We start from the raw sequence: 26,989 nt of genomic DNA, 5'->3' as shown, positions 1-26,989 counted from the left end.
TCTGTTGATTTGCCTTGGTCTGCAACTTTGCTGAAAAGCAAAAAAAACAAATGGACAAAACAGTGATGGCTCCCCACTGTGTCCAGGCTCTACTTTCAGATTTCTAAGTGCAGCTCTTCTAGTGGGAAATGGCAGTACCTTTCTTCTACTGTGCCCATTATCCTGGCATTTGTGCATATAAGGAAGCTTATAGCATAGAATGCTGTGTTGCTGGTGGAGCTGAGGAACCAAAATGCGGCTAAGTGAGGCAATAAAGATGCTGCTGTTAACGCCAGGACAGTTGTATGCAAACCTTGGTTTCTTGGTTTGCGTTAGCATCTTTGGTGAGAATTGTGCCAGGTGGTGGAGCCCATGGGATTGAAAGGCAGCTGAGGATTAGTTGGAAAATGAGGCATTTCAGTTGTGCTTTTCTTCTGGACCAGCTTCTTTCTCTCTGCAGCAGCAGGAAGGCTGGTATAACAAGCACGGCATCAGATTGCGAAACGTATTTCTTCTTATGTGGTGAAACTGTAACATTTGGTCATTCTCTCCATCCCCATCTCTCTCAACAGTTTCCAAAATAATAATGTAGCTCTTTTTCTGTAAGAAGTACTGTTGTAGAAATCTTATGAGGTTCTGAGTTTCCCTAAGATCAAGGCGTGCACACGATGTGAGCATTGTCTGTTCTTTAAATGCAGGTCTCTCTCGTTGAGTATCAGTGAAAAATTCAGAGTTAAAATGCATCAGCCTGAAGCAGCAGACATTGGAAACAAGACATTATGGAGCACTTAAAGGCATATTTTTATTTTGTCTTTCCCATGCCTATGTCAGCTTCCTTCAGAAGTTTTTTGTGTGTGCTTTTTTCCCCTCTCCTGGTCGCCTCCCCCCTTTTTCTTTACTCCATTCAACCTTTCTCATGTTGTAAACAGTGATTTAATTATATGTCCCCTTCTTAAAAACCAAACTCAAATAGAGAAGAAATAAACTTTTAAAATAGGAATTCACTCATCCTCTAGTCCACTGCTGTAATGATATGTAAATAGATTGTGTTAAATGTAGGTAACTGGTGTGTAATCTCTTAGTTATAATTTATCTACTTATTATTACTGTTTTCAACCCAGGTTGAAACCATACACAAAAGGTAACAGTCTGAAAGTATGATTTCTTCCTTCTAATTTTTCTCCCTTTTTTTTTTTTCTCTCTCTCCAATTTTCAGGCATGGAAGAGGAGATGGTTTGTGCTTCGCAGTGGCCGTTTAACGGGGGATCCAGATGTATTGGAATACTACAAAAATGACCATGCCAAGAAGCCTATCCGTATTATTGACTTAAATTTGTGTCAACAAGTGGATGCTGGATTGACGTTCAACAAGAAAGAGTTTGAAAACAGTTATATTTTTGATATCAACACTATAGACAGAGTTTTCTATTTGGTAGCAGACAGCGAGGAGGAGATGAATAAGTGGGTTCGATGTATCTGTGATATCTGTGGGTTCAACCCTACAGATGAAGGTAAGTTCTGTTGGTTTTGCTGAGAAAGTGTGTGATGCCTACATGCGAAGAATGTTTCAAAGATCAGATTACTATCTTTAGTAGCTGGCATATGTTTTAAAACTTTTATGCATTGGCTATGAAACGTCCTTGTTACTCTGACAAAAAGTAAGCAGGACAGAAGGAGATATTAAGAATTTGTTACAAATTAAGTGTGCCATAAAACTTGGACGGTGCTCTTCTGTTTTGCATGATGTTAGGTCTTGAGAATATAGGAAAAACCTTTAAGTAAAATCATGCAAAACAGAAGATCATAATAATCATCAAAGGAATCCCATTTGGTATAAAAACGTATGGTTATGCAAGCAGAAGTGAGTGCAAAATGTCAGGTTTCTAATATTACCATTTCTCCGTCTGCTTTGCATCTTGGAAAAAAAAAAAATAATCCGCCCCCCACCGGCTGAAACAAATGAAAAATAACTTGTAGTTCTCCACTATCCAGCTCTAATCCTACCAAAATAGACGTTGTGTGAAAGCAGCTTGTAGGAAACAGGATGGTGTGTATAATTCCTACAAATACCTTGTGGCCATTGCTTGTCATGAATCCATCCTTATTTATTTACTTATTATTCCTGCATTCCTTGTGGAGATTAGCAGGTTGCATGACTTGTTGTAGCTCTTTGCACAATCCAAAGAAAAGATTAAATAGGAGCAGTAACAGGGTTAGAAATAAAGTATGCCTGACTAAAGGGGCTAGAATTAAATCCCTGGGTTTTTGTAGAATTGTGGATTGAGTGAGGTGGGGAAAAAAAGGCTTGCATCTCTTCTACTCCAGCCAAATCTTCAAAAGTGACTGGAAAATATTGTTGCTGTCTGAAGAGAGGCCTTTTTCTTTCTCCTTATCACAGTTTTGAACTAAAATTTTGTCACAAAAACTTTGTCTGTGAATTACCATTCTGGTAGCAAATTCAGTGAAGGGTACTTGTTTTGATAGTTCCAACATGTTTTCATGACATCCTGAACGTAACCGAGAGCACCCACAACACTAAGAGCGTTTCTAAGAGCGATTGCCATGTGACTCAATGTTCAGTTTGCCAGGCATCCCTTGCATACGGGAGAGAGGTAGGCAGGTGGTTGCTTTTCCGTGGATAATACACTAGTTGCCCCAGTGCAGCTGTGGGCAGGAGGCGCTCAGAAATCATTGGTTCTGGGGACAAACTGGGAATCTGGGAAGTAAGGAGGAGATGTGCTTACCTGGCAGCTCTTGTGTATGGGAGAGTGCAAAGAAGCACGTGTCCGTTGGGTGGAACGGAGATTTAGGGTCCCCTCAAAGCCATGAGGCCTTTCCTTGCTGAGAGCCAGTGTATTGTTAATCCTTAATTTTCAGTTGATGTTACATCTCCTGTTGAACTGAAGATGAAACATACTATGAATGCAGAGAGAACTAACTATGCCCTCGCTGTCTGTTTAGACCAAAACTGGTTTTGACTTCAGACAATTGTATCAGTAAGTTATCCCCGTTGTACTCTCATCGCGTGTTTCATCTTTGGCATTTTTGTCTGAACTATCCCAACACCTTTACTTTACATAACTGAGAGCTGACAGTACTGTCTCTTTTATGGGTTTATTAATGTCTTGCAATGTGTTGAGGAAGAATTAAAAAAGGAAATAGGAAAGTTGGTTGCTTAGTGTCTGTTTATTGCCAAGTTCTTATTTTTACAAGATAAATCTTCCTACTAATGGAAGAGCAAATCATAAACGTACTTTGTAAAATCTGTGTTGACCTACAGTTTATTCTGAGAAGTTAAGGAATAGGTGAAGTTCACTGTAGGCAATAAAAAAGCACTATTAATATGGAGCTAAACAAAAAGAGATTGTATGGGGTGTAACCAACCTACCCTTTAGCCTATGGAAGCAGACGATAGTTTTATTTGAAGTGGACAAAATGTCTCTTGCCAGACTGGTCTTGCTCTGAGAGCGGTGTCATTGGCATCCTTTGCTTGATCAAGGACTGGGGGCACCAGCGGCCTATTGTTCCTGCTGCTGTTTGTTTGGAAGCCCAGTCCAGTTGCCTCTTTGGACTTACAAAGTGGTGGTTAGTGCTATTAGAAAATGAATATGGAGTTGTTGTTTTGGTGTTAGGAATGAAGGAGAAAGAGTTAATCATAACTGTGGAGAAGCCAAAAAAATGAATACCAGTTCAGACTAGCTCTGAGCTGCTCCTTCTGTACTTGGTGAAGACGTAGAAATTCCTATGATGCAAAGTTTGTATTTCTTTTATTCCTTTTCTTAAAAATGAATGTTCACACTAATTTCTAGCTAAATAATCCTATGTTGTGACCTTCCAACTAGAAACTGGTTTATGCACATGAAATCTGTTCATTCTGGAGATCTGCAATGTTACATTTATGTTTGGACTGAGTAGATAAATTTATGTTCCATAGTCGTATTTACAAGCCATTCAGTCTCGAGCTTTCTGATTGCATCATAGCATAGTGTAATCTATAATAATTATATTACAATTATATTATATGACTTTTTATAGGGACTTCCTTTAAAGGAAGGGTTTACAGTGATTTAGGTCTGTTAAAACAAGACAGAAACATGAAGAAATTTTTTTTTTTTTTTAAATAAGCTAAATAATTGTTCTGCTTTTGTAAAGAAATTTATGTATACTTTTTTGATTTTCTTCAGCTAATGCTTCTTGTTTTTAAAATGGAAGCTGTACAATGTTTGTTTCTGTAGCATCTTTCTTTTTAAAATGCATCTGCAAAGGTGGGGCGAGCTACACGTGAGTATGGGGCTTGGTTTTACCACCAAGTTTCATACTCCACTTTTAACATTCCTATTTTCTCTGTAAGGTTGTAATACAATAGATCATTTAGAGGTTTAAATGTAAGTATAAGCAAAAATATGTTTTGTGTGCTTTGAACTCCAGTGAGAGATGTTCTGGGATGGAGAGTCTAAATGGATGTGGGAAATGACTATTCTCCTCTGCCTGGTGCGGTGGAGACCTCAGCTGAAATAACGTGGCCTGAGCATCTAGAAGGATGAGGATAAATGTTTAAAGAATGGTAGAAATAGAGGAAATGGATTTTTAAAAGTGGTCAATGAGGAGAAAAGTTGAAGGATTTGTTTTTCCCAAGTAGAAAATACTGACAGAAAAGCTGACTTTCAAAGTATAAAAAGCTGTGATAAGCAGGACATGGATAAGTTGTTATCTGAAGAGAAAAGTAATTTGTTTCTCTTTTAGTGAGCTATGTAATGATAAAGAAAAATCTTCTAAGGATATTTAAGCCCAGGCTGTGAAAGCCCTTCCCTAGAATTCAGTAGACGTCAGTGATGAATGTTTTATACGTGATCCAGCTCCACGTTTCTGTAATTTAGTGAATTGCGTGCTTGGCAGAGCAGGGGAAGAAGGAAATAATCTTACTATATGCAAACATGTTACTTGCATGTATTCATTTGAATAATGATAGCAATAACAAAGTAAACCAGAAGAAATAACAAAGTAAAGCAGAAGGGAAAAAAAAAAAGGGGGGGGAAGAACAAGACATTGAAATCTACAGTTACATTTACACAAATAATTACATGTGGTAAAGAAATCGTAAGGACTGTGCTTTGAAAGAGCTACAGCTTGCTTCACACACGCTTTCAAAGTTTGCAGTATTTCTGTTCAGGCAGCTGCTATCTGGTATATGCTTCGTAACGCCTTCTGCATTTTGAACAGTAAAATTATTTTCAAATAACTTTTTTAATTGTGTTCTGATAATACGTGCACTGCAGGTTGATTGTAGCTTGGGTGCAGTATCAGTGACTGGAGGGATGAAGATAACTCCCATCTTCCCATCCTGACTCCTCATGTTCTCTCTAACACTGCGTGGTCAGGCATCACTGCTGCTACGCCCTGTGGGAGATCTCCCTATCGGATCAGGATACCCCTGTGCTGCCTGTCACGCAGGCATGGAACAGAAAACAGGCTCTGCCACTAAGAACTTGCTATCTGCGATAAGAGACATCAACATAGGAGTAGAGGCATGGGAAGAAGTGAAAGCAAATAAGGTGGTTTTGCCCATTGTGTCAGATAAGTAAGTGGTCTTAGTGCTTCAGCTGTTGGGCCATTGTTGAACTCTGGGATTTTCGAGAAGAAATTTTCAGGGGGTCTTTGATAAATAAATATTGGACGTTACAGCTGTTTAGGGTGCACGTCCTGCATGAAGGGTCTGCCTCTAAGAAATAAAAAATGTTCTCCTTTGACAGCTTTAACAAGTGGATGATAGAGGCTGGCGCACCTGGCAAATCAAAATCACCATCTCAATAACATATGATGAATCTTAGAGACTTTGGTCATGAAAGGGCTCAAAAGTGAGGAGAAATAGCATGATCTTGTAGATGAAGGGAGGGAGGCTCTGGAGGAGAACAGCAGTGACAGAGTAATAAGTTTTTAAAAAGTCTTTGCAACAAAGTTGCACCATAGTGATGATGTACTTAATGATGAGTTGAGATTTTTTGTATCTCTCAGGTATGATTAACTAGAAGGAAAATCAGCTCAAAGATGAGATGCCAGTAGGATGAGTGACCAGCAACCTGGAGTGCAGTAAAGAATAACATGAAAGTACCGACTTAAGCATTAGGAGAGAGACACCCCCCCAGATATGGATTGTGTTGTCTTAGAAGTGAGTCTGTAGGTTTAGAGGTAATAGTGGCACAAGAGCATCTCTTATTGTGGAGGCTTTTTTGGTTGCCTGCTTTGAGGAGGATAATGGCCACTGAGGTGTACAAGCAGGATTTTTTATTTTTTTTTTTTTTTTTTAGGGTGAAATTGCTGAGAGAAAGGTGATGATAGACTGTGAAGAAGGCTGTTAGAGTTGCCATATTTCATCTGGCAAAATTTCAGAGGAATAATAAAATTAGAAGAAGGGGGACCAGAGAAGGACCTGAGATTTGTCATAGCGGGTTTGGTAGAGGTGTTAGCTGGTGGCTAAAGAGCTGAGTAAAAGGAAGCAAAGCTGAGATAATCGTTGCCCGTTTTCCAAAGGAGAAAGAGAAGACAGCAGAGAAGACACCTTAGTCTTCAACTTCAGATGATGGGGGTAAAGGATGAGTCGCTAAGTGAGATGATGATGAATAGAGCACAAAATCCGCAACAGTAGGTCTTCCCTTACCAGTCTGTGAGGAAAAAAAATACATGTATTAAAAAGATACAATTTACTATCAGGATTAGGGTTGGAATCTTCATCTTGAGTGTTTGGGGTTATTATCTTAAGCTGCCAGCTGCACGTTACAAAAATTCCTATAGAAGGTGATTCTGCTCTTCCTTGAGGAAAAATAAACTGAATCTAATATGCCTAGGTAATTAACTTAATTTTCCCTGGTTCCTACTGAACACCTTTTGTGGCATTAACATCACCTGATGAGTTGCTAGGAGAAGGGTGGGTTGGAAAACTGTTCTGCAGATCGCGCGCTCTCAAGTAGTGAGGTGCTGCGAGGCAGTACGGGGAGCGATGAAAACCTCTCTGAAGCACAAAGGTGCCCACAGCTCCAGGCATCCTGCTGCAGCTCCAGGCATCCTGCTGCAGCTCCAGCTGGGTCAGCTCACCATGTGGCTAGAGCAGCCAGCTCTGCCGAGGAGAGCTCTGGGCCTTTTTAGTGAAGAAAAAGCCCAAACGTTTTAATGTGGTGGGCTGCACTGTTTCTCTTCACAAGCACCTACAGAAGTTAGGCTGTAACAGGACTCCTTGATTATTTTTCCTGCGTCACCCAGCCTGCGTACCATCTGAAGATGGAGAGAACAGGCTACAGATGTTTCTTTTTTTTCCCCCCCTCCTTTTGAATGAATAGTCTTCAAAAGAAAATTGCAGGTGGAGAGGGGGAAGAAATTCGGAGTGGAAATGCTTTTGGTATTTTCGAATTTTAAATGGGTAACCAAAAGCGCAGCGTAAAATTACATATGAACTGCAGATAGTAAACGGCATCTAAATTTTAGATGTAAGCTCTGAAAGCTGGAAACTTCAGTGTGTGATGGGAACTTGGAGCAGTCAGTCATGTTTCTGGTTTGGATGCAGGAGGCAGGGTTCTCCTGAGCATAATATACAATGAGCAACTGCTGAATTCTTCATTAGTGTTTTTTAAATAGGGTATAATGTTTGTCTTCAGAAAAAGAAAGATATTTTGAGATCATATTAAACTAAGAAAACAAAAGTAGGAAATGCAGAGGAACTTTTTATTAAAGTATTTAAAAGGATTTTCTCTGGGTGTAGCAGAAAGGTTCAGAATTGAGGCTCGCTGCATAGATTTCATATTGATTGTAAACTGATCGCTTATGCTGAAAACCAAACCCAGGCTAACGTGTCCATGCGTCTTCTGGGCTGGATCTGGCTCACATCTAATTGAGTTAAGTATGCGAACAGAGCAAGTGCTTGTTTGTCTGTGCCTGTCAGCGCGCACATGCTCGTGCTCTGTGCGTGCACAGGCACACGTGTGGCCCTTTGATTCCAGGATCTTTCACTTGAGACCATGTAGAAACTCCAGCAGCGTATTTCAGGATGTCTCTCATTACATTAAGCAGCACAGATAATGACTTAACAGATTTAATTTAAAAAAAAAAAAAAAGTCCTTTTAAGGATTAAAGTGGAGTGGTTTTTTTATTTATTATTATTATGGCTCCCACTGTTGTATCTGTAAAATTTTGTTCAAGGTTATTATTTTAATATTTTGTTGGCCATTGGTTGTTTTGATGATAACATCTGCATCATAGTAAATGGATTGAATGAAACATCTCAGAAGAAGAGTAGAATCACACGGTTGCGTATCTGTTGCTGATTCACTGTTACAATGGGAAAATCCCGTTTCTATTTTAGTCTCTCTACCTACGATGTGCAAAGAATGCATTTTCTTACTTTGATTGCAATTTTGACATGTAAAGAAATGCTTGCAGTAATGAGGCTTCTGTGTTTTGTTCACTATGAGAATATTTCAAGTATTTACATAATTAGAATATTAAGAGACTACATATCATAATGTAGAAAACAATTTAATTTTTGCTCTCATTAAAAAAACCAAACAAAACATAAAACCAGACCTAAATGTAAACTCCCACACTCAAGTCTTCCAGATTGTTCATAAAGCATGGATATAGGAACACGTGGAATAAAGAATCTTTATATAGTTAAGAAGGAGAGAGGGGAGCCTTTTGTTACTCTTATTCAGAAAATGTTCTTTTTACCTCGTTAATTTTATTATTGTTTTATTAGTGAAGCAAATACAAAAACAGTTATGAGGAAAAAAGTACAAATTCTAGTGAAGATGATGCCTGTAACTGCTCGTAACAAACCGACTGAGAAAAGACAAAGCTCTTGCCCTGTTTTGAGAAAGCTGCTTGTTCTAGCTGTACTGAATGCAGGAATTATAAAAACAAAATAGGATTCTTGTTACGCTCATTTGCATGTTAAATATTCTGGATGTTTTTCCAGCTCCCAGTTATTTCAAAGCAGTCCGAGTGTCTGAGCTCTGGGAACAAACCAAATGACTTACAACGTTCTTTGGTGTGCAGATGACCCCTTCCCTAAAAATCTGCTAGTCCAAAGTGGAGCAAGTTGATGATTGTACTCTTTGAAATCATAATAGGCTGCTGGGAGAAACTCGCTCCTTCATATCAGCTTCTGAAGTATGTGGCTAAAGACAATATTTGAGAAGGTACAGATAGGCAAACAGCATTCATTTGCTCAGTGATGAAAGTCGTTAACATTACTGATTTCTTCATAGTCAAACTTGAAATAGCTTGAATGTGTAAAGCAAATAAGAAGAGCCCAGCAGTGAAGTGCTTTAGACTTAAGTTCAGTTGCTCTTTAAATCAGGCATTAACCCACACTGTTTAACACATACAAAATGCCTATATGAGGATGAATTTCAGATCAGAAAGTAGTCTCTTAATAGTTTAGCACTCTCTCCACAAAATTAAAAAAAAAATAAAAATCCCAACCAAACCACACAAAAAACCCCCACAGCAGATCTGTAGGAGGACTCAGGGATTTTGTCAAGTGGTATCTGTGGCAAAATAAATGAGGCAGCACATCACCAGGGTAAGTATCCCTAACAATATGTTAACATTAATGGGCTCCAAATCCTTGCTCAGAGAAGAGATCATGAACCTTCTGGACAGTGACACCTTTAACACTCAGCAGCAATCAAAAGGCAAATGGTTTGGATAGGAACAGAATGAATTGCTGCTGTGTCTTTGTGAATCAGTGTGTCCCAGACTTTTTTTTGTGCATTTTATGCAGTAGTTAGTTTCCCTTCTCAGGAAGGAGTTAGTAGAGCTGGGAGAGGTGAGGGTGAAGGGAAACGAGATCTGCAATGAAATGGCTTCTGTACCAAGAAAAATTAAGCAGCACCAACTCAGTAAAGCTGCGTCAAAGTTGTGTAAAGCTGGGAATTGGGATTATGAGTAGGAGGCAATTGTTCACTCTTGTGACAGGGAACTACTGGAACGAGTCCAGCGTAGGGCAACCAAGATGATTATGGGACTGGAGCACCTCCCTTATGAGGAAAGGCTGAAAGAGCTGGGACTCTTTAGCCTGGAGAAGAGAAGGTTGAGGGGGGACCTGATTAATGTTTACAAGTATCTGAAGGGTGGGTTTAAGGAGGACGGAGCCAGGCTCTTTTCAATGGTTCCCAGCGACAGGACAAGGGGCAATGGGCACAAGCTAGAACATAGGAAGTTCCGTTCAAATACACGGAGAAACTTCCTTACGGTGAGGGTGACAGAGCACTGGAACAGGCTGCCCAGGGAGGTTGTGGAGTCCCCTTCTCTGGAGATTTTCAAGACCCGCCTGGATGCAGCCCTGAGGGATGTGCTTTAGGCAGTCCTGCTCTAGCAGGGGAGTTGGACTAGATGATCTCCAGAGGTCCCTTCCAACTCTGAAGATTCCGTGATTCCCCTGAAGATGGGAGCTAAAGGACATCAAGTGAAACTATCAGGTAGCAAGTTTAAAATAAAAGGAAGTGTTTCTCCATGGAACTACTGACACAGGATGATAGTGGAGGTCAAAAATATACATATACTCAAAAAGGGTAGGACAAATTCAGAGAAAAGTTTTCCAGAGGCTGGTTGGCATGGACTGTGAATGCAGCCTCTGCAGTGGGGTGCCCCAAAGCTGCAGAGCCCCATGCAGGCTCCCCTTGCTGCTTGGGCTCAGTCTGTCTGCAACAGGCCACTGTCGGAGATGGCATCATGGGCCTCAGAGACTGAAGATCTGAGCCAGTTTATTTAGCCCAATGGTCTTCACCACCTTGCCTCCTTTCACCAGCCAGCCTTTAATTTCTGTTTCTTTTTAGTTCTCTCATACACGCACTTTTTTCTTACTCCCCCAAGGATGTAACTCTTTCTTTCTCCAAACTTGGTGGATGCGTTAGTCCTCTTTCAAGCCTCTTGATTTATTTATTCCCCCCCCCGTGGAAAGTTACCCTTGAGACTTGCTGCTCTTCCTGGGAATGCTACTGCATGGTTTGTTTAAATGCTTCAGCCTCACGTAGGCATGCATCTTACTATATACCTGTTGAACTCTCCTAGCTGCCTCTGGTCTAATTGACACACCCGTCTTCCCTGGAAGCTTCAGTGACGTGACGTTTGATTTCTTTTTTCCCCTTGTGTGAACTTGGCACCAAGGAGATCTAATAACGTGAAGGTCGTGTGCAGTCAGGGACAAGGAACAGGGGGTGGGGATCGTGGTACGTCGAAGCCCTTGAGGATCTTGTCTGTAAGTGTGGACAAAGAATTATAGTGTATCTGGCAGGAAACCTTTCTTTTCTGTCTTACTCATGCATAAATTTACTGGCATTCCTTAGATGGAGGGGACAGGCCGGAGAGCTACTTTGTCCTTTCTCCCACTATGTCTTTTCCAGGAGCAAGAAATACATTCTTGGTGGGTCCATTCAGGCACCTCTCTGTTCCTGCTGTCGAACCCTAACATTAGGGGAATAAAGAAATATCAGCAGGTGCCTCAAATAGGTGTCTTCAAGCTCTTGATATTCCTAAATAATAGAAAATTGTTCATAGTTTAATATTCTAGCATGCAGTAAAGAAACCATTTTATTCTTGTGTGTGTGCGATCACTGGGTGCAGTCTGGTTTTACCTTTGTTCTGCTAACTAGTTTGATGGATAGGTCAGGCACAGCCTTTTATATAAAACCTTTTATAAAAACTTTTTTTTTTTTTTAGGTTATCCTACCTTTTCAGGTAGGTTGAGTTGAGGAATTTTCATACACCCAGACTTCTTCCACCCACATGGGTGTGGTGGGATTTAATTTCTGAGCCTGTGCAAGTGCCATGGGAGTTCAAAGCAAGTGCTGCTGTACCTATTTCCACGTCTAAATCACTTGTACCTGATGTACACAGGACTGGAAGCAGGAGGGCTATGTTCTGGTCTGCTCATCTGGTTCTTCCCAGGATAGCGCTGGGAAGCAGAAGCTGGATGAAGTTACTTTGTAGTGCATAGTTGGCCTGTAAGCCTAACAGGAGCAGACTGCACTGGATAATAATATGTTCATTTAAACCATGCTAATAATCAGCGTCCATTCCTGGGATGTGCAAACTGGAATGTACAATGAGTTGCAAGTACAAGGGAGCCTTGATAATTGAGGAACAATTTACTTAATTATGTTGGTTTTAGTCAATGTATCATTAAAACAATGAAAAAGTTAAATGATTGTTTAATGTTTGACAGTGTCAATATTTTCCAGTCTCCCAGATAATTTAATAGTGAGGATACACGTATTTGGAAGGAAAACAAAAAGTTGCTCTAGAATATACATGAAGAGGAAATGGATAAGAATTATAAAGACAAGGTTATTTAAAAAAACAACCACAACAACACTTCTCCCCCCCCCAAAAAAACCCCAAGCCAAACAACAAACCACAACTACTTCGTTTATTGCACTAAAATAGAAAGTTTGGGTATGTAATGAGGGGGCTTAGTGGAACATGGTACTTACTGTACCTCTGCATTATTTTTATAGTCGTAAGCGATCTTCCATTGCAAAAGCACCATTTTTCCTGTTGCTTTTCAGATATTGAGAAAGGCCAGTTCTTGACTGGTGACTAATCTCAAATGCTGAAGTGACCTTGGTCAAAAAGGGATGAATACGTGCAAGTGCTGACTCAGGTTACTGTATTCAAGTAATTACCTATGAGCCTTTGTCTGCTCTTGATTAAAACAACAGATTTGTGTTTTTAGCTGTCTCACTGCAGCTGCCAGCATCTTTGTTCTTTCTGTGACCAGAAAACAGGTTAAATAAGTTACTAAATAACGCATAACCTCTGTTACTAAGGTGCACTTAAGGAATTGATTACAATTTGAAAAAATATAAAGATATTATAAAGATTTGTATATAAATACCCTGAAACAAATGTTAATATCCAGATGTTCTCATGTCCGCTTATTTTACAATTTTGAGTTAAAACCCCTGACTTTTCTCATCCTCTGTCACTAAAAATTTTTGGTGGTGGTGTAAGAATGTTTCTTCATTGTAAAAAGAATGCTTTGCTTCTACGTTTGCAGACGCTGTGAAGCCACCAGTCAGTTCTTTACAACCATCTGCTGAGTTACCCTTGCCCATCAACACTTCACCGCCTTCCATGCAAGCAGAATCTTCCCTACCTCCTCCTTATCAGCTTATTAACATCCCCCCACTGGAGTCTTCCTCTGGTCAAGAAGATCCTCAAGATTACCTACTCCTAATAAACTGTCAAAGTAAAAAACCTGAACCTATGAGGTAAGTGACATTTTTTTCTTAATAACAATTATTTGTATTACAGGCCAAGAATGATTGTGCTAAAAGCACTTTTTTATTGCTGAGTCATTGGACATTTGGATGCATATAATCTGCAGGGCGAAGCTGCCTGTAGCTTTTGCTTCTTTTCTTTCTATGCTTCAACTTCTTGCAGCAATAGTAATTTGATGGATCAACACTAGACCCATATTGCGTTCTTCAGAAGTGTGGACAGCAATTGCCAATAAGAAGTATCAGATAAATGTAGTGATCCAAACATTTCATTGTAGTTTGGAGTGGTGCATGGCACACGGCAGAAAAGTACCCTTTCTTTAGCCACAATCTGTTGTGTTTAGTCCAGTCTGGGACTACAAAAAGCTGGAGAAATTTAGCCTTTCTCCCTTCTGGTATTTGGTGCCTCAGTTTTGCCAGTTAAAGCTTTCATGGAAAGGATTCACTAAAACATACTGATATTTATTATCACCTGCCAGGTTACCACATCACTGAATATAGCAATCCTCGAATGGCATATTTGTTGACTATTACAACCGTGGTTCAGAATCTCTAGCAAGAGTAAAAGATAATTACTTTATGATAACTGAGAATGCAGGAGACTTAAACCACACAGTTTCTGTATCCTGAATTTTGACTTTTTCCAAATAACAAATATTTAAAAACAAGCTTAAAAAAGCCTTACTTCTTACTGAAAAAAGAGTACTGACACAGTCAGTTTTCCAGAGAAGTGTGCATTAGGAAATTTTAAGGAAAGAATTGAAAATTTCTTCTACTGAATGAAATGTATATTTATTTTCTCCAACTCCTAATTCTAACTTGAATAGATGCACAGCACCTCCTGCATAGGAGGATATGATATTTATGGTAGCTACCTGGGAAATATCACTATGTTTTTTCAGAATGGATCATGGCAGCCATCCCTGGAGCAGGCTGCCCAGGGACTTAGTGGAATCTCTGTCCTTCAAGATTTAGAAAAACCAAACCAACCACAAACGAACTTGACTGGACAAGCTCCTAAGGAGCCTCACCTGACTTTGAAGTTGACTTTACTTAGAGGTATTGGAAGAGCTGAACCAGATAATCTCCAGAGGTCCCTTCCAACCTTGAGTATTCTGTGGGAGAACGTTATAAATCTCTCTGGCAAGCTGCTTTTCTGCAGTAATTCAAAATAAAATCTGCTGGGGGTATTTCCAGAAAAATAAACAAAACGTCATTTTTATTTTTTTTTTTTCCATTGCAGACAAGTACATGGAAGGCTGAGGAAAGCTTCCTTTGAAAGTGTTTTCATGAGTATTTCGCATACTCCCTTAGGGCCATACCTTTTAATGCTGGTGCATTCTTCATGAACACCTTGATGCTCTGCCAGTTTTACCTGTGCCATGTGCTCTCGGCTCCCTTGGCATTTTTATCTTGCTCTGTTGTGCCTGAGGAGTTTCCTGCTCCGTTTACTGATGATTGCATGGTAGAAAAGTATCCACCCTTCACAATCTTTCTTATAAAACAGAGGAATGAGACTACAGATCCCCCAGAGTATGGAATGTGCGGGTTACGGGCAGCACGACGTGCCCCAAAGCCTCCTGCAAGAGCAGGGGAAACTCAGTGTTTCAGTATTTAGTGATGTTTAGAAGCTGATGGTGCCTGAGAGGTATGTCACTGTTCCTGCCAAAAGGTATCAGAAAGTTTGGTACCGTTTCCAGAATGCTTTGGCAGAGAAATGTTGACTTTTCACTTCAGCACCCTGGCTCATCAGAAACATGTCGGAGCGCCCATTTGCTTCTGCGAGGGATGGGCACAGAGTGGATTTCTAAGACTACCATATGAAGTGTGTTTTTTAGGAATGATTAAGGTTGGAATGTGTAATTGACTTTCTCATCTGACTTCGAGTTGTGCGATGAGTGGGTTAAGTAGAGGGAGGAAAGTCTGAGGAGACTATAAAAGGGTGCACAAAATGGGGTAAGGTATAGAGGCCATGAATAGCCTGGAGAATTTCTTGATGAAGACACTGGTGACAAGGAGAAGGTATTTGCATGTTGGGGAAGGCAGAAGGTCCAATGGAGATAAAATGCCGAAGGAACGGAGAAAGAACTGAACAAAGTGTTTGGGAGTGTAGAGGTTGTTTAAATAAATCATGTTTTTATAGGAATATTTGAAGACAGTGAATCATTGGCAATGTGATTACTTGGAAATTATATGGGCTTAGTGTACTATATTAAGCAAAATTCACTAACTAGCTATGTCCTTTTATTAAGAAGGCTGTAATAATGAAAATTCAGAATAATAGTTATGCTGGAGTTTCAGTTCTACCTAAAAGTTTTGCTTATGTTTCATGTCTGGTACAGCAGGTATTCTCCTGGATTTGGGCTTGAGTATAGAGCATATAGACCTTTTCGTATGGAATTGGAGCTTTGTGTATCTGTGTAGCATGTTACTAAGATGATCATTTAGAGGGCACTCTGTGTACTGCCCCAATCCACATCCTTACAGGTGAAGAAAAAATTAAATAGCTGCATCATTTTCCTATTAATTTCCAGGCTTGGAACAATTCAGCTGTGTATTTCAATCAACCTTTTTTCCTTAGTGGAAAGTGTAAAGCTTAATAAATGTAATTAAATAGGCAGGTACTGTTACTTGAATGGTTTGTTTCTATGCCATTTTCACTTTAAAGTTGCTGCTGTGCAGAGGGAACATGTTCTGTTCTGATTTTGCATGTTACTTTACGGATAATCTGGAAACCGTTGCATTTTATTTCACGGCTTTGGGGTTCTTTTCCGGGTGAGGTGGGTAACTGTGAAACGTAGAGGAAGTACCTGAGCTGCCTTTTTGAAATCTTTAAGAATTTTGGTGTTTCAGAACTAACAAATAGTTTTGAAATGCTTCATTACGGTGTCATGCAATGCACCACGTACTATTGTGAGAATATCTGGGACGCAACACTTGCAGCTGTAATAATCATGCTGTATTTTGTCTAAAATAGTTTTATGCTCTAATCACTGTTGACTCGAGAAAGACCATTGTTCAACTGTAGCATTTAGTGAGATTTTAAGCTTCATATTTGGATCCTAAATGAGAAAATGCAGCCAAAGACTGTTTCCAAAATCCTTATTGTTCTGGCTTATTTGAGAGGTATATTGAAATACTAAACGCTGTCTTCCTCATCTTTCCTATGTTTATGAACCAGCCAAGGGTCACCTTTTCTCTCAGAAGAAGGGCAGGAATACCTGCTATTAGAAGATTTTGAAAGTAAAAAGATTCCACTGCAGTGAGTGAACAGTAGCCATTCTTGGAACGCGTGTGAGAAATTAATCACAGAGCCATTAACTTGCCTGAAAATATTGTTTGTTTGAGATGCATCTTGCATGGTGTTCTGTGAGTTTTAACAGAAAAACTATGTAACTTTGGCTTCCATTTTCTGGAAATAGAGCTGGTTTATTATTTATTTATTTATTTATCTATCCACATTTTTACTATGCTTGCTGTTTCTGTCCCAGATTGCTGGCACACAAGAGCAGTCTTGCTGCCACTTTGTTCATAGTATTCTGTTTAATCGGTCATATCAATTTCTGCAGACGGGAAAAGAATCGTCTCGAAAGGATGAATGGTCAAGCCAGGCTGAATACAGCATATTCAAAAATGGGATGATTACCCCTCAGACTGCAGCACTTTTAAAACTTTTTTCCTGGGTGTCTGTCAAGGAGTAGTTTTTAGTACGTGGAGGCAGGCTTTTTATTGGGCTTCCCCTGCCTCAATACCCCGCATCTTCTCTGTGCATCTTTACTTCCAGTCCTTGTAGATCAGCATGCTGTACAGTTATCTCTTCTTGATACCTGGAGGTGTCCAGTCCTAGTGCTGTGTAAGGAATAGTTCAGTCACTATAATTTGCAGATATGATGCCCGCATGTGATAATGCTGAATTCATGTCACAGTAATCCTCTGCTTATAGAGTGTGAGGAGTTTTCATTGTGTTATATCCAACTTTGCCATTATTTTAAACTGAATCGTTTAACCAATTGTTAATGGAATATTTAAGCCAATTGATTTTTTTGTTGAGCTGTTCTGAAGTGCGTGGGGAAAAATTACAATTTTCAGGTACCTTTCTTAAGTGCAGAAGTAATCAAGCATCCTGCATCTGAAATCCTTTTTTTAAAAAAAAAAAAAAACTAAAAAAAAGAAAGCAGGAATAAAGTCTGTCCCTGAACCCTAGTCCTAACCTAAATTCCCTTGAGGTAACATGAATCAACTATGCATAGTAGATTTTCAAAATTGTACGTGGTGTTCTTATCATTAGTGGTTAATACTGACTTTTGAAAACCAGGTAAACGTCAGAGGCTGGATTCCCTGTCTTCGTTTTGGTATATACTTCTTTCTTGGCTCATGTTTCAGACCATCTTCAAACTTTGAGTCTTGCAAAATCAGATTGGTTACAACCCATTCATATTTTGAAAACTATTTCAATAGACTAAGAAACTGATCCCAAAAGATTACTTCTAAAAATGTGAAGCGAATCAGAAATGGCCTCTTATAATGTAAGTTGTTGCCATCAGCTAACCAAGTGACACGCCTGACTGCTTCATGTGTTGTGCTTTTTGAAAGTCTTCTGTTTTCGCAAGTGCTTGTGGTCAAGAAAAAAGAAGCAGCATTCACTTAGACCCAGAAAAAACTCCTAAATTTAAAAATGATAGCATTTGTTGCTTACGTATGATGGGTAATCCTTAAGCACTGGCATCGTACATGTGCTGTTGCATTTTGAGCTTTGGTTATATACTCCTGCATGTTTTTGTAAGATAAATGTAGTGGTTAAAATTTTATCTCTGTAGTTTAGGAAGTTGGGTTTTTTTTCGTTTTAAAGTACATCATAGTGAACCGGAACTAATAATTTTGGTTCTACAACTGATTGTCAGTGTCCAGCTTCCCTGGACCACCCACTTTATTTTTATAGCATCTAAAAGACAGATTGCAATCCTTGCCATACTTGCCATACAAGTGTATTGAACGTCCAGTGGTTCATTACTGAGTTTGTGAAGCTCTGAGGCAAAGGAAGTAAGCTAGTAGCCAACAAGAGATATGTTTTTGATGGTCAGCATCCTAAGGAATATAGGAAGTTTCACTTCCTTGGTTGTGCCAAGGATAAATACATAATGAGAACTTTTGCTTCTTTTTTTGGGGATCTGTTAAACTAGATGCAGATTAATGTTCAGTCACCTAGAAACCAATTCTGACCATTGAGAGAGAACTTAAATATATGTTTAAAATAGTAACCAGAGCAAAATTAGTGTACTTTTTCTAATGAAAAAAAGACCCACACCAAAAAATCTAAGCACAAGCTAACAGAAAAAGTTGATATAATTAAAGCCGGAGAAGAACTCTCATGAGCCGCTCAGACTGATGGAAGATTGTATCTCTGCTATTAAACAGAACAAAAACCAGTTGGTTAGGTGAATGACATTTTTCTTGACTGCAGATGTCCAGTCGAAGCTAATCACGTGTGTTCCCTTGATAGCTGGCAGAGAGGCACTTTGGGAGTGATTCATTGGGTTTAGATGGATATCTAAGAAGACGGATCGTGTTTCACACAGTCTCTGTTTCTCCAATGACTGCAGACGAGACCTAAATGAATAGCTAAACTGGATTCCTTTCTCCTCAGGTTACCAGAACCCTGGCAGATAAATCCAGCTGTCCCTTAGGAAAGAAAGTTTTGTGCAATCTTACCGACAAATTGAAATTTGAATAATAAATTCTGGTTGTGATCACTTTGAGGTAGAGAGCCTCTTAAAATAAGGGGGAAAAATGCTTCTTGTGGTAGTCATGCTGTTGATTTTCATGTATTTTATTGCTCAGAAATTTTGTAAACTGCATGGTCCAGTTGCTTAATAGAACTTAGTAGTATAGCAGCTATTCGTTGATACACACGCATGCTGAAATATTTACGTACGTGCTTATAAATTAACACAATGATGTGGTACTGTGGTCATGAAAATAGGAAATATCGTGATATGATTGATCAAAAAGTGAATGGACTGCATTAACTTCACCTGTGTTAGTATTTTGCCACTGTCTTGACTTTCATTTAAGCAAGGAGTCAGACTGATAACAGAATTTCTGTACTTGGAGCAAGGTAACTGGGGAGGTTTATGAAAACAAAAAGATTGCAGTGTGTTTACTTCCCATGTAAGGTTACTGGTACTGGTCGATACTGGTCAGTATTAATGAGTGCTATTCTCATAAAATACAGAATTTCTAAAGAAATCAAAGGTAAACTACTGTGCAGTTTTATCTAATGACACTGCCTTAACTTGCATTCAAGGCAAAAGCACTCTGTTGCACATACATCCTATGGATTCCCCGCGCCCCCCCCCCCCCCCCCCCCCCCCCAAGAGCATGCTATCTTCCTATTTCTGTTCTTATCTGTTATTTCTCTCTTTTATGCATTTTGAACCAGTTTTATGTGATTAGTAGATAACTTTAGGCATGCACTTAAGAGTGTTACAAGCAGTTGTATTTTTTCCTATAATGTTTTTTTCATACTGATTAGAACTAGCAAGTACTGCAAACCCAAGGATTGAGTGTATTATTTTTAGCTTTAACAATGCCGTTAAAGTGCTGCTAGTTTGCAACATGGGTTAAAAAAAAAAAACACAACAAAAAAACCCAGGAAGACAAACCAGCCCCCAAACAAACTCTGCTCCAAATTGGCATTGTGGAAATCACTTGCTTTATGAAACATCAACTTGTTGTTTAGCTGCTGCTAAAGCTCCACGCTTGTGTTATCCGTTTCACATGCATGGATTTGTATGTATTTAGCTACTTAGGGGATCCTTCTTACGTGCTACTGTTTGTTTAATAATTGAGTTCCTGCATTTCATTTAAAAAAAAATTGGAAGGGACTGATAGACTTTAGAGTTGTTTACATTTAAAATGTTGTGTTTATTATTTGTAATGTTTGTTTTTCTTTATACGTTCATCAACATTTTAATCTTACAATCTTGTGTGTAGATCTCATGCTGACTCGGCGAAATCCAGCTCTTCTGAAACAGACTGCAATGATAACGTGCCCTCCCACAAAAATCCTGCTCCGTCAGCGGGCAAGCATGCTGTGAATGGCTTTTTTCAGCAGCAAGGTGTCTATGACTCTCCACCTTCTCGTGCTGGACAGACACTGACAGACTGCAGCCTTTATAACCTTCCCAGGAGTTACTCGCAGGATGTTTTACCGAAGGCAGCCTCTCCATCTGGGACTGAGGCGGAAGGAGAGCAACATGTTTTCAGTACCCCGTCAGCATCATCTTCATTAGACGCACAGATGAGACACATCTCCATTAGCTATGACATTCCCCCCACACCTGGAGGTACTTATCAGATTCCACGAACTTTTCCAGAGGGAACGTTGTCTCAGACTTCAAAACTGGAGACTATTCCAGATATTCCTCCACCTCGGCCACCAAAACCTCACCACGCTGCAGATCGATCTCCTGTGGAAACATGTAGCATTAGTCGCACTGCTTCAGACACTGATAGTAGTTATTGCATCCCCACAGCAGGAATGCCACCCTCACGCAGTAATACCATTTCAACTGTAGATTTGAATATCTTTCGTAAAGGTCAGTATTCCATATTTTATCCTGCTCTTCCAGCATTTCCATGCTAAATGATGTAACCTTGTGATGACTGTGATATGAATGATACGAATGGGCTGAATGATACAAGGGGCATTTCTAGCCTTTAAAAACAAGCACGTAGCCCTTCACAAAGCAGTCTGTGGTTGCAATGCTTAAAATATGTAAGAAAGAGGAAAAAGAGAAGACACGGTATTCCAGGTGTGGTGTCACCAGAGCAGAGTAGAGGGGCAGAATCACCTCTCTCGACCTGCTGACTATGCTTATTTTGATGCAGCCTAGGGTGCGGGTGGCCTTCTGGGCTGCAAGTGCACATTATCGGCTCATGTCCAGCTTTTCATCCACCAGTACCCCCAAGTCCTTCTCCTCAGGGCTGCTCTCGATCCCTTTATTCCCCAGTCTGTATTGATACCAGAGATTGCCCTGACCCAGCTGCAGGACCTTGCACCTGGCCTTGCTGAACCTCATTAAGTCACATGGGCCAACTTCTCGAGCTTGTCCATTTCTCTCCTTGTGATAGTTGTGTGTACTGCAATTTTAAAGTAAAATTAAAGTTGTTCCCTATAGTCACCTAAATGTTGATATTCCAGATGTGCTAGTGTATTTTTTTTTACCATTTTTCCTTTAGCAGCTGGGTGTATTTTGGGTCCTATCAAATCTGGTGGAGCTACTTTTACTGAAAGAATTTGGTGTTCCTTGGTTGTGTTTTTTTTTCTACTTGTTTTTTTGTTCCTGTTCTTATTGTCTCAGATTTAAACTCAAGAAATGCAGTGAGAGGTAGAGATTGGGAAGCTAATACTTAACATAGCAGTTCTAGTCTTGTTAACCACTCTTGGGCTGAGTTTCATTTTTTTTCAGGTTCCTGAAGCAGTGGGCATTATAGTGTTATTTTTAAAGTGAAATTTTAAACTGGTTAGAGTCAATGCTAATGTTGGAGGGGATTTTAAAAGGAGATTTGTTTGAGTTGTGCTAGGTATGGGATGGGAGGCTGACATGAGGAAGGGGATGGGGACAGGGCTTTTAGAGGAGGCAATGTGGAGAATGGGTGTGATCATACATGCACACAGTATTATCCTGTTTGTCATTCATTTTGTAGGCTAAGTGTAATAATATTGGTCATTGTTAGAGTTTTAAAATGACAAAGTAACACCCTGCAAGACCCTTGTTTGCTTTGCTTATCTTGTCTCATTTTGCTAAGTTTGTAAGTAAGTACTCCTACACTAAAGCTGAGGTTGTCAGCCTGAGGAAAAGTACCCTTTCTGAAAATACCATTTTAATTTGGCGATTGATAGCAGACGTGTTTATTTTTCCTCTGAGGTGGAAATCTCAAAAAAACTTCAGAGCTTTTTTTCAGGGCAAGATGGGGATAAAACCCAGAGTTTGCCCACGGTTTCTGTCTTGGCATCAGGAGGAGGGACACGCCTCTTGCAGGGTAAGGCAGCCTGGTGCCTGCATGGGTGAGCAGGACCTGGGAGCCAGATGCCTCTCAAACACCTCTGTCCACCCAAGAAGCAGCCACAAAGCTGAGGACCTGCTTAATGCAGACTGATAAGAGCCAGGACCCTGAAAACAGGGAGATCTTTGGTTCTGTAGCAGTTTGCTCAAATGGAAAGCCCCTGGAGACCGCTCTGGGGAGCTGAGAGCAGCGATTCACCTGTTCCTGCAGCAGATTGAATCCTCCTGAATCAGCACTTTCCAAGGGAAGGGCATTGAGTCAGAAAACTTCTCCGGACCCTAAATTACATCTGCAGTTTGTTTATTTTAGAATAGGTTTTTCATGAGGGCCCAGTCTCTCAAAACCCACTCTTACACTGAATTCTTATCCCTGCCTGTTTGAAAGGAAGACTTTGCTGCTTCTTTAAAAGGAAAAATTACTTTTCCTTTTCTTGCAGTAGAAAAATGCCACTATAAGAGCTTCAAGTTGTGACTGATGAGTGCTACGTTTGTTTGTCAACACAGTCCTCTCAAGTATATAGATAAAATCTATGGGCCAGAGCTTCAGGAGGTGTGTTTGTGTGCTCTCAGAAGCAGACAGTAAATAACAACAGGCTCTGGATGCCTGGTGCCAAGTGACAGAAACAGGGATGATAAATAGCCGCTTTCTCTTCTTGTTTCTTTAGAAATTAGTTCTCAAGACTGTTATGATATTCCACGAACGTTTCCGAATGACAGATCTAATTCATTGGAGGGCTTCCATAACCACTTTGTAAGTATGACTTGATCTGATGAGAGGTGACAGTGCTTGAATGTTCTTTGTTTCCATGTAAAAAAGCATGCTGTACGGTGTTTGTGATTTTTTTTTCAGTTTCAGTAGAATATATTAATCTGAGTAGATTAGGTTAAAAAGCTCATATGATTCACAGCTGATTGCATAACTTATTTTGTTAAAGGAAATATATGTTAATTCTAGAAAAACAGAAGCATGTTGACAGTGGGAAGTGTTTCAAGTGAAGAACTAGATGAAAATTATGTCCCAATGAATCCCAACTCTCCTCCACGACAGCATTCCAGCAGCTTCACTGAACCCATCCAGGAAACAAACTATGTACCAATGACACCAGGCACATTTGATTTTCCGTTATTTGGAAAGCAAGTCCCTCCTCCTGCTCACATGGGTTTCAGGTCCAGTCCAAAGACTCCTCCCAGACGGTCAGTACCTGCTGCAGAATGTGAGCCACCACCAGTGGATCGGAACCTCAAGCCAGACAGAAAAGGTGAGGAAAATGTCCAGTAGAAGTTGATTTTTGTCGTCAAAGAAGATAGCATAGCTCTTCAAACTTCTGATTAGCAGAAAATTATCATATTTTTAGAAATTCTAACAAAATAATTTTTATCCTGTGAGATAGCTGTAACATAAGGGAATCCTAGGATTATTTTTAACCATATTAAAACATCACCTTTAAAAGGTCCCTTCCAACCCAACACATTCTGCGATTCTATGATCACAATAACAATGCCAAATACAAGCATAAGTTTAAATTTTATTGCTGTAGTTACTAATGAAAAAATGACACAGCATTGCTAACCCTCAGAAGTGGGAGTTATAGTCCTCATATGTAGAAGGCAGCTTGTGATGGAGAGAGAGCGCGCAAGGCAGTGGATAGAATACAAATTTATAGCCATAGCAATGCTTCCTACAGGATCAGTACACATTTTCATTGTATGAAGTAGAAGTTAAAAGTAACTTATTTAGGTATTTTAGGTATTTGCTTTTGATGTAAACATTGTTAGAAGAAATTAATTGTTACAACACGAATGAGTTGTATATTGTGCTGCTTTTTAATCCTACTCAAAGTATGCAGTAGTATGCACTGATAAATAGCTTAGACTTTCCAGTTAATCTAAAATGTTTTATCAGCCAGCCTACCTATCAGAAACACAGGTAACTGCTTAAGGAACTTATTTCCCTACTACGTGGTTTTTCAGGCAAGGTAACTTTCTTGTAGAAGTGGGAACTAAAGAACATTAGGTCAAACATCTGCAGTATTTTGTATTTGAGTAAGTCCTATTTTAAAAATAATGTGCTTGAAAAATTGGTGTTTACACTGAGAATGGCTGAGTTCATTTTGGGGAAAACTCAATGGAAAATATTCAGATGATTCAAAATATTCACTAACTAAACCTTTAAATTAGTTCTTCTACCACTAAGTGAAAACAGCCTGTAATTAAGTGAAGTAGATAATGTCATTATCTGTGTCAGTATAGATGATCTCAGTATAAAATGGGAAGTACCACATCTCATTCTGGCTGTCCATCTTCAGAACATGAGGCATGGGCTTTTTCAAGACCTTGGCTCTCTGCTTGGGTCTAATTGTTTCCATGTTACCAGACAGTAGTTTTGTTTAGTTCTGAAGAAATACTGGACAGTAACAGATTGATGAAAGCTGATACTGGAAAATATTCTAAAAATAACCACTGAACTGCTTTAACATATTTTCCCCGACTGGCCAGTTTGTATATTTTACTGATAAAGTGTTTGACTTTCAAAAGTAGTAAATTTCTATAAAAGTAGTAAATTTCTCACTTTTGCTGTTGGCCATGCAAAGCAGTCACACAGATGTCTACTGGGGCACATCTCTCTTCTTCAAATTGAATTAGTGTTCCGCATTCTAAAAGTCGCGTGTAATGCTGCTGCTTTGCTCCTGTCCTCAAATGCTTTACAGTTAAAAAGACCTAGCTAAAATCAGAGAAAATATTTTTAGACGTACTAACGTACCTCTCAATGAGTGTAGAGTGACTGGCTGTACTTTTTTGCCTGTAGACTTCTAGAAGCTGTTATCACTGTAAAATAATATGATTATTTAATATAATATAGAAGATTAAAATATAATTTTAAAGTAAAACTGTCCCCAAAAGTAAATATTGTATAGCAAATGCTTAGGGGCTTAAAAAACTTTTGTGAAGATCTCGAGTTACCAAGAATGGTAATGATTCTGATCTATCACTGTGGGTTTTATCCTAGTAACACACATACGCTGGCTCCCTCAAATTTTATCGAGTGTACTACTACTGCGAGTCTTCCATTGTTGTGAAGAGCAGATACGATGACACATCGGGGTGGTAATATATCCCCATTTCAGTAGTTGAGTTCTCCATGCAAATAACTCCATCCAAAAATACCTTTGGGAAAATAAAACTGCAGTTCCTTTTGAATTAGAATAGGATAAAACTCTTGTTTTAGTGAACCCTTACCTAACGAGAGCAAGGGTTTGCTTTATATTCTACAGTGTCGCTTTTCCAGCTTTCAAGTTCTTGTAGTAACTTCTGTTATCAGGTTGTTTCTGCTTATATAAATGTACTACAATGGTCTTCTGCTACAAATTAGTGCATAGAAAGTATCAAGGTGGCCGGAATGTTCAATAAAACTTAGGCAAACATGGAAAGGGAGGAAATGGTACATAAAATAGTTACCTTCTGGGTATTGATCCTTTAAATGTTTTGGGGGTTTTTAATATGCCATTGGTTCAAGAATTTCTGTTGAAGACCACTGTGGCTTCTCTAAAAGATAGTATTACTGCAGAGATCAGGTGTGTTGGTGATAAGGCCTTCAGGTATAGGAGGGCCCATCTCACATTCTGTCTGAAGAAGCTGCTGTATATTATTATTGGCTACAGATTGCTGCAAAAATAGTTTTTGCACTGCCTCCAACTCACAGTTACTTTTTGGTAGCTCTCCTTGTTACTGAGAAATAATCACCATCACCTTTCACATGAGCATTAGCTCTAACTCAGTAATGTTTCTGTGTGGGCCAGGGAAGTTTGTTATGTTCAGTGCTAAAAATGCCTTTGACAAAGAATTAATGCAGTGAAACTAGCACATAAACGAAGAATGCACTGCTTTTTGTTGTCAAAATGTATATGCCTAGCATCTCCTCTATTTTTCTTTGGTTTAAGGGCTTACTGCTTACAGGCAATATAGTTTGACAAGGGTAGAAAACAAAGGGTTTGGTGATGGCAATGGCCATTCTGTTGCATATAGCCGGCTCTCCCCTCTGCCCTTTCTGTTTTGTAAACCTGAGGTGAAACACATACTCAGTTACTTCTGGTTCTGCTGTCTTTGAAGAATGATGTGCCAGGCAGCAAAGATCTGGCAGTCTATCAGCAGCAGTCGCTGTGTATGTATGTGTATGTCTTTGCAGCTCTGATCTAAGCACCTGACATTCTAATTTATTAAATTGTTAAAATTCTCCAAATTTTTAAGAATAGGTAGAGTTATACAGAAGTAGCAACTGTGACAGAGGACTGAGTTATGAAAAATCAATAACACGGGCAAGCTAAATGTAGGTAATAAATAGGTCTAAAATTCACTAAAGTACATGCACATTCTTCTGCGGCAAGCACTTGTGCACCCCTGCCGCGAGAGCCTGAGGCTCTTCAGTCTTCCCACCTGTAGGAGTAGCCTGGGCCAGGAGCCATGGTGAGCTATGAGATACCCTGTGTCTTTTCCCACCTGTTTCTAGAAGAGCTTTGTTTTTAGAAAATGGGTTAAAAAATAGTAACAAATTTTAAAAAAATAAATATATACAGTCTTGAGATGACACTACATTTCCATGTAGTTTCATTTTTCTAGCTCACGGCTGCCTCTGTAAATGCGGGGAGCTTCCAGTATTTTGTGGAAGTCTTGAAA

General features: G+C 39.5%; 1 protein-coding gene across 2 annotated transcripts in view; it reads left to right on the top strand.

Annotated features, from left to right (window-relative positions):
* Positions 1-26,989, top strand: part of GAB1 (GRB2 associated binding protein 1) — a 102,943-nt gene that overhangs the window by 58,987 nt on the left and 16,967 nt on the right. For both annotated transcript variants that reach the window (XM_074588890.1, XM_074588891.1), the window contains 6 exons: positions 1,196-1,490; positions 13,028-13,241; positions 16,432-16,512; positions 20,244-20,848; positions 22,984-23,069; positions 23,274-23,577. In XM_074588890.1, coding sequence (XP_074444991.1) covers positions 1,196-1,490; positions 13,028-13,241; positions 16,432-16,512; positions 20,244-20,848; positions 22,984-23,069; positions 23,274-23,577 — 1,585 coding nt within the window. The remainder of the gene's footprint in view (positions 1-1,195; positions 1,491-13,027; positions 13,242-16,431; positions 16,513-20,243; positions 20,849-22,983; positions 23,070-23,273; positions 23,578-26,989) is intronic.

This window comes from Larus michahellis, chromosome 5, assembly GCF_964199755.1.
Source record: "Larus michahellis chromosome 5, bLarMic1.1, whole genome shotgun sequence".
NCBI lineage: Eukaryota > Metazoa > Chordata > Aves > Charadriiformes > Laridae > Larus > Larus michahellis.
The sequence above is the reverse complement of the archived record's forward strand: the minus strand, read 5'-3'. Positions and strand labels throughout refer to the sequence as shown.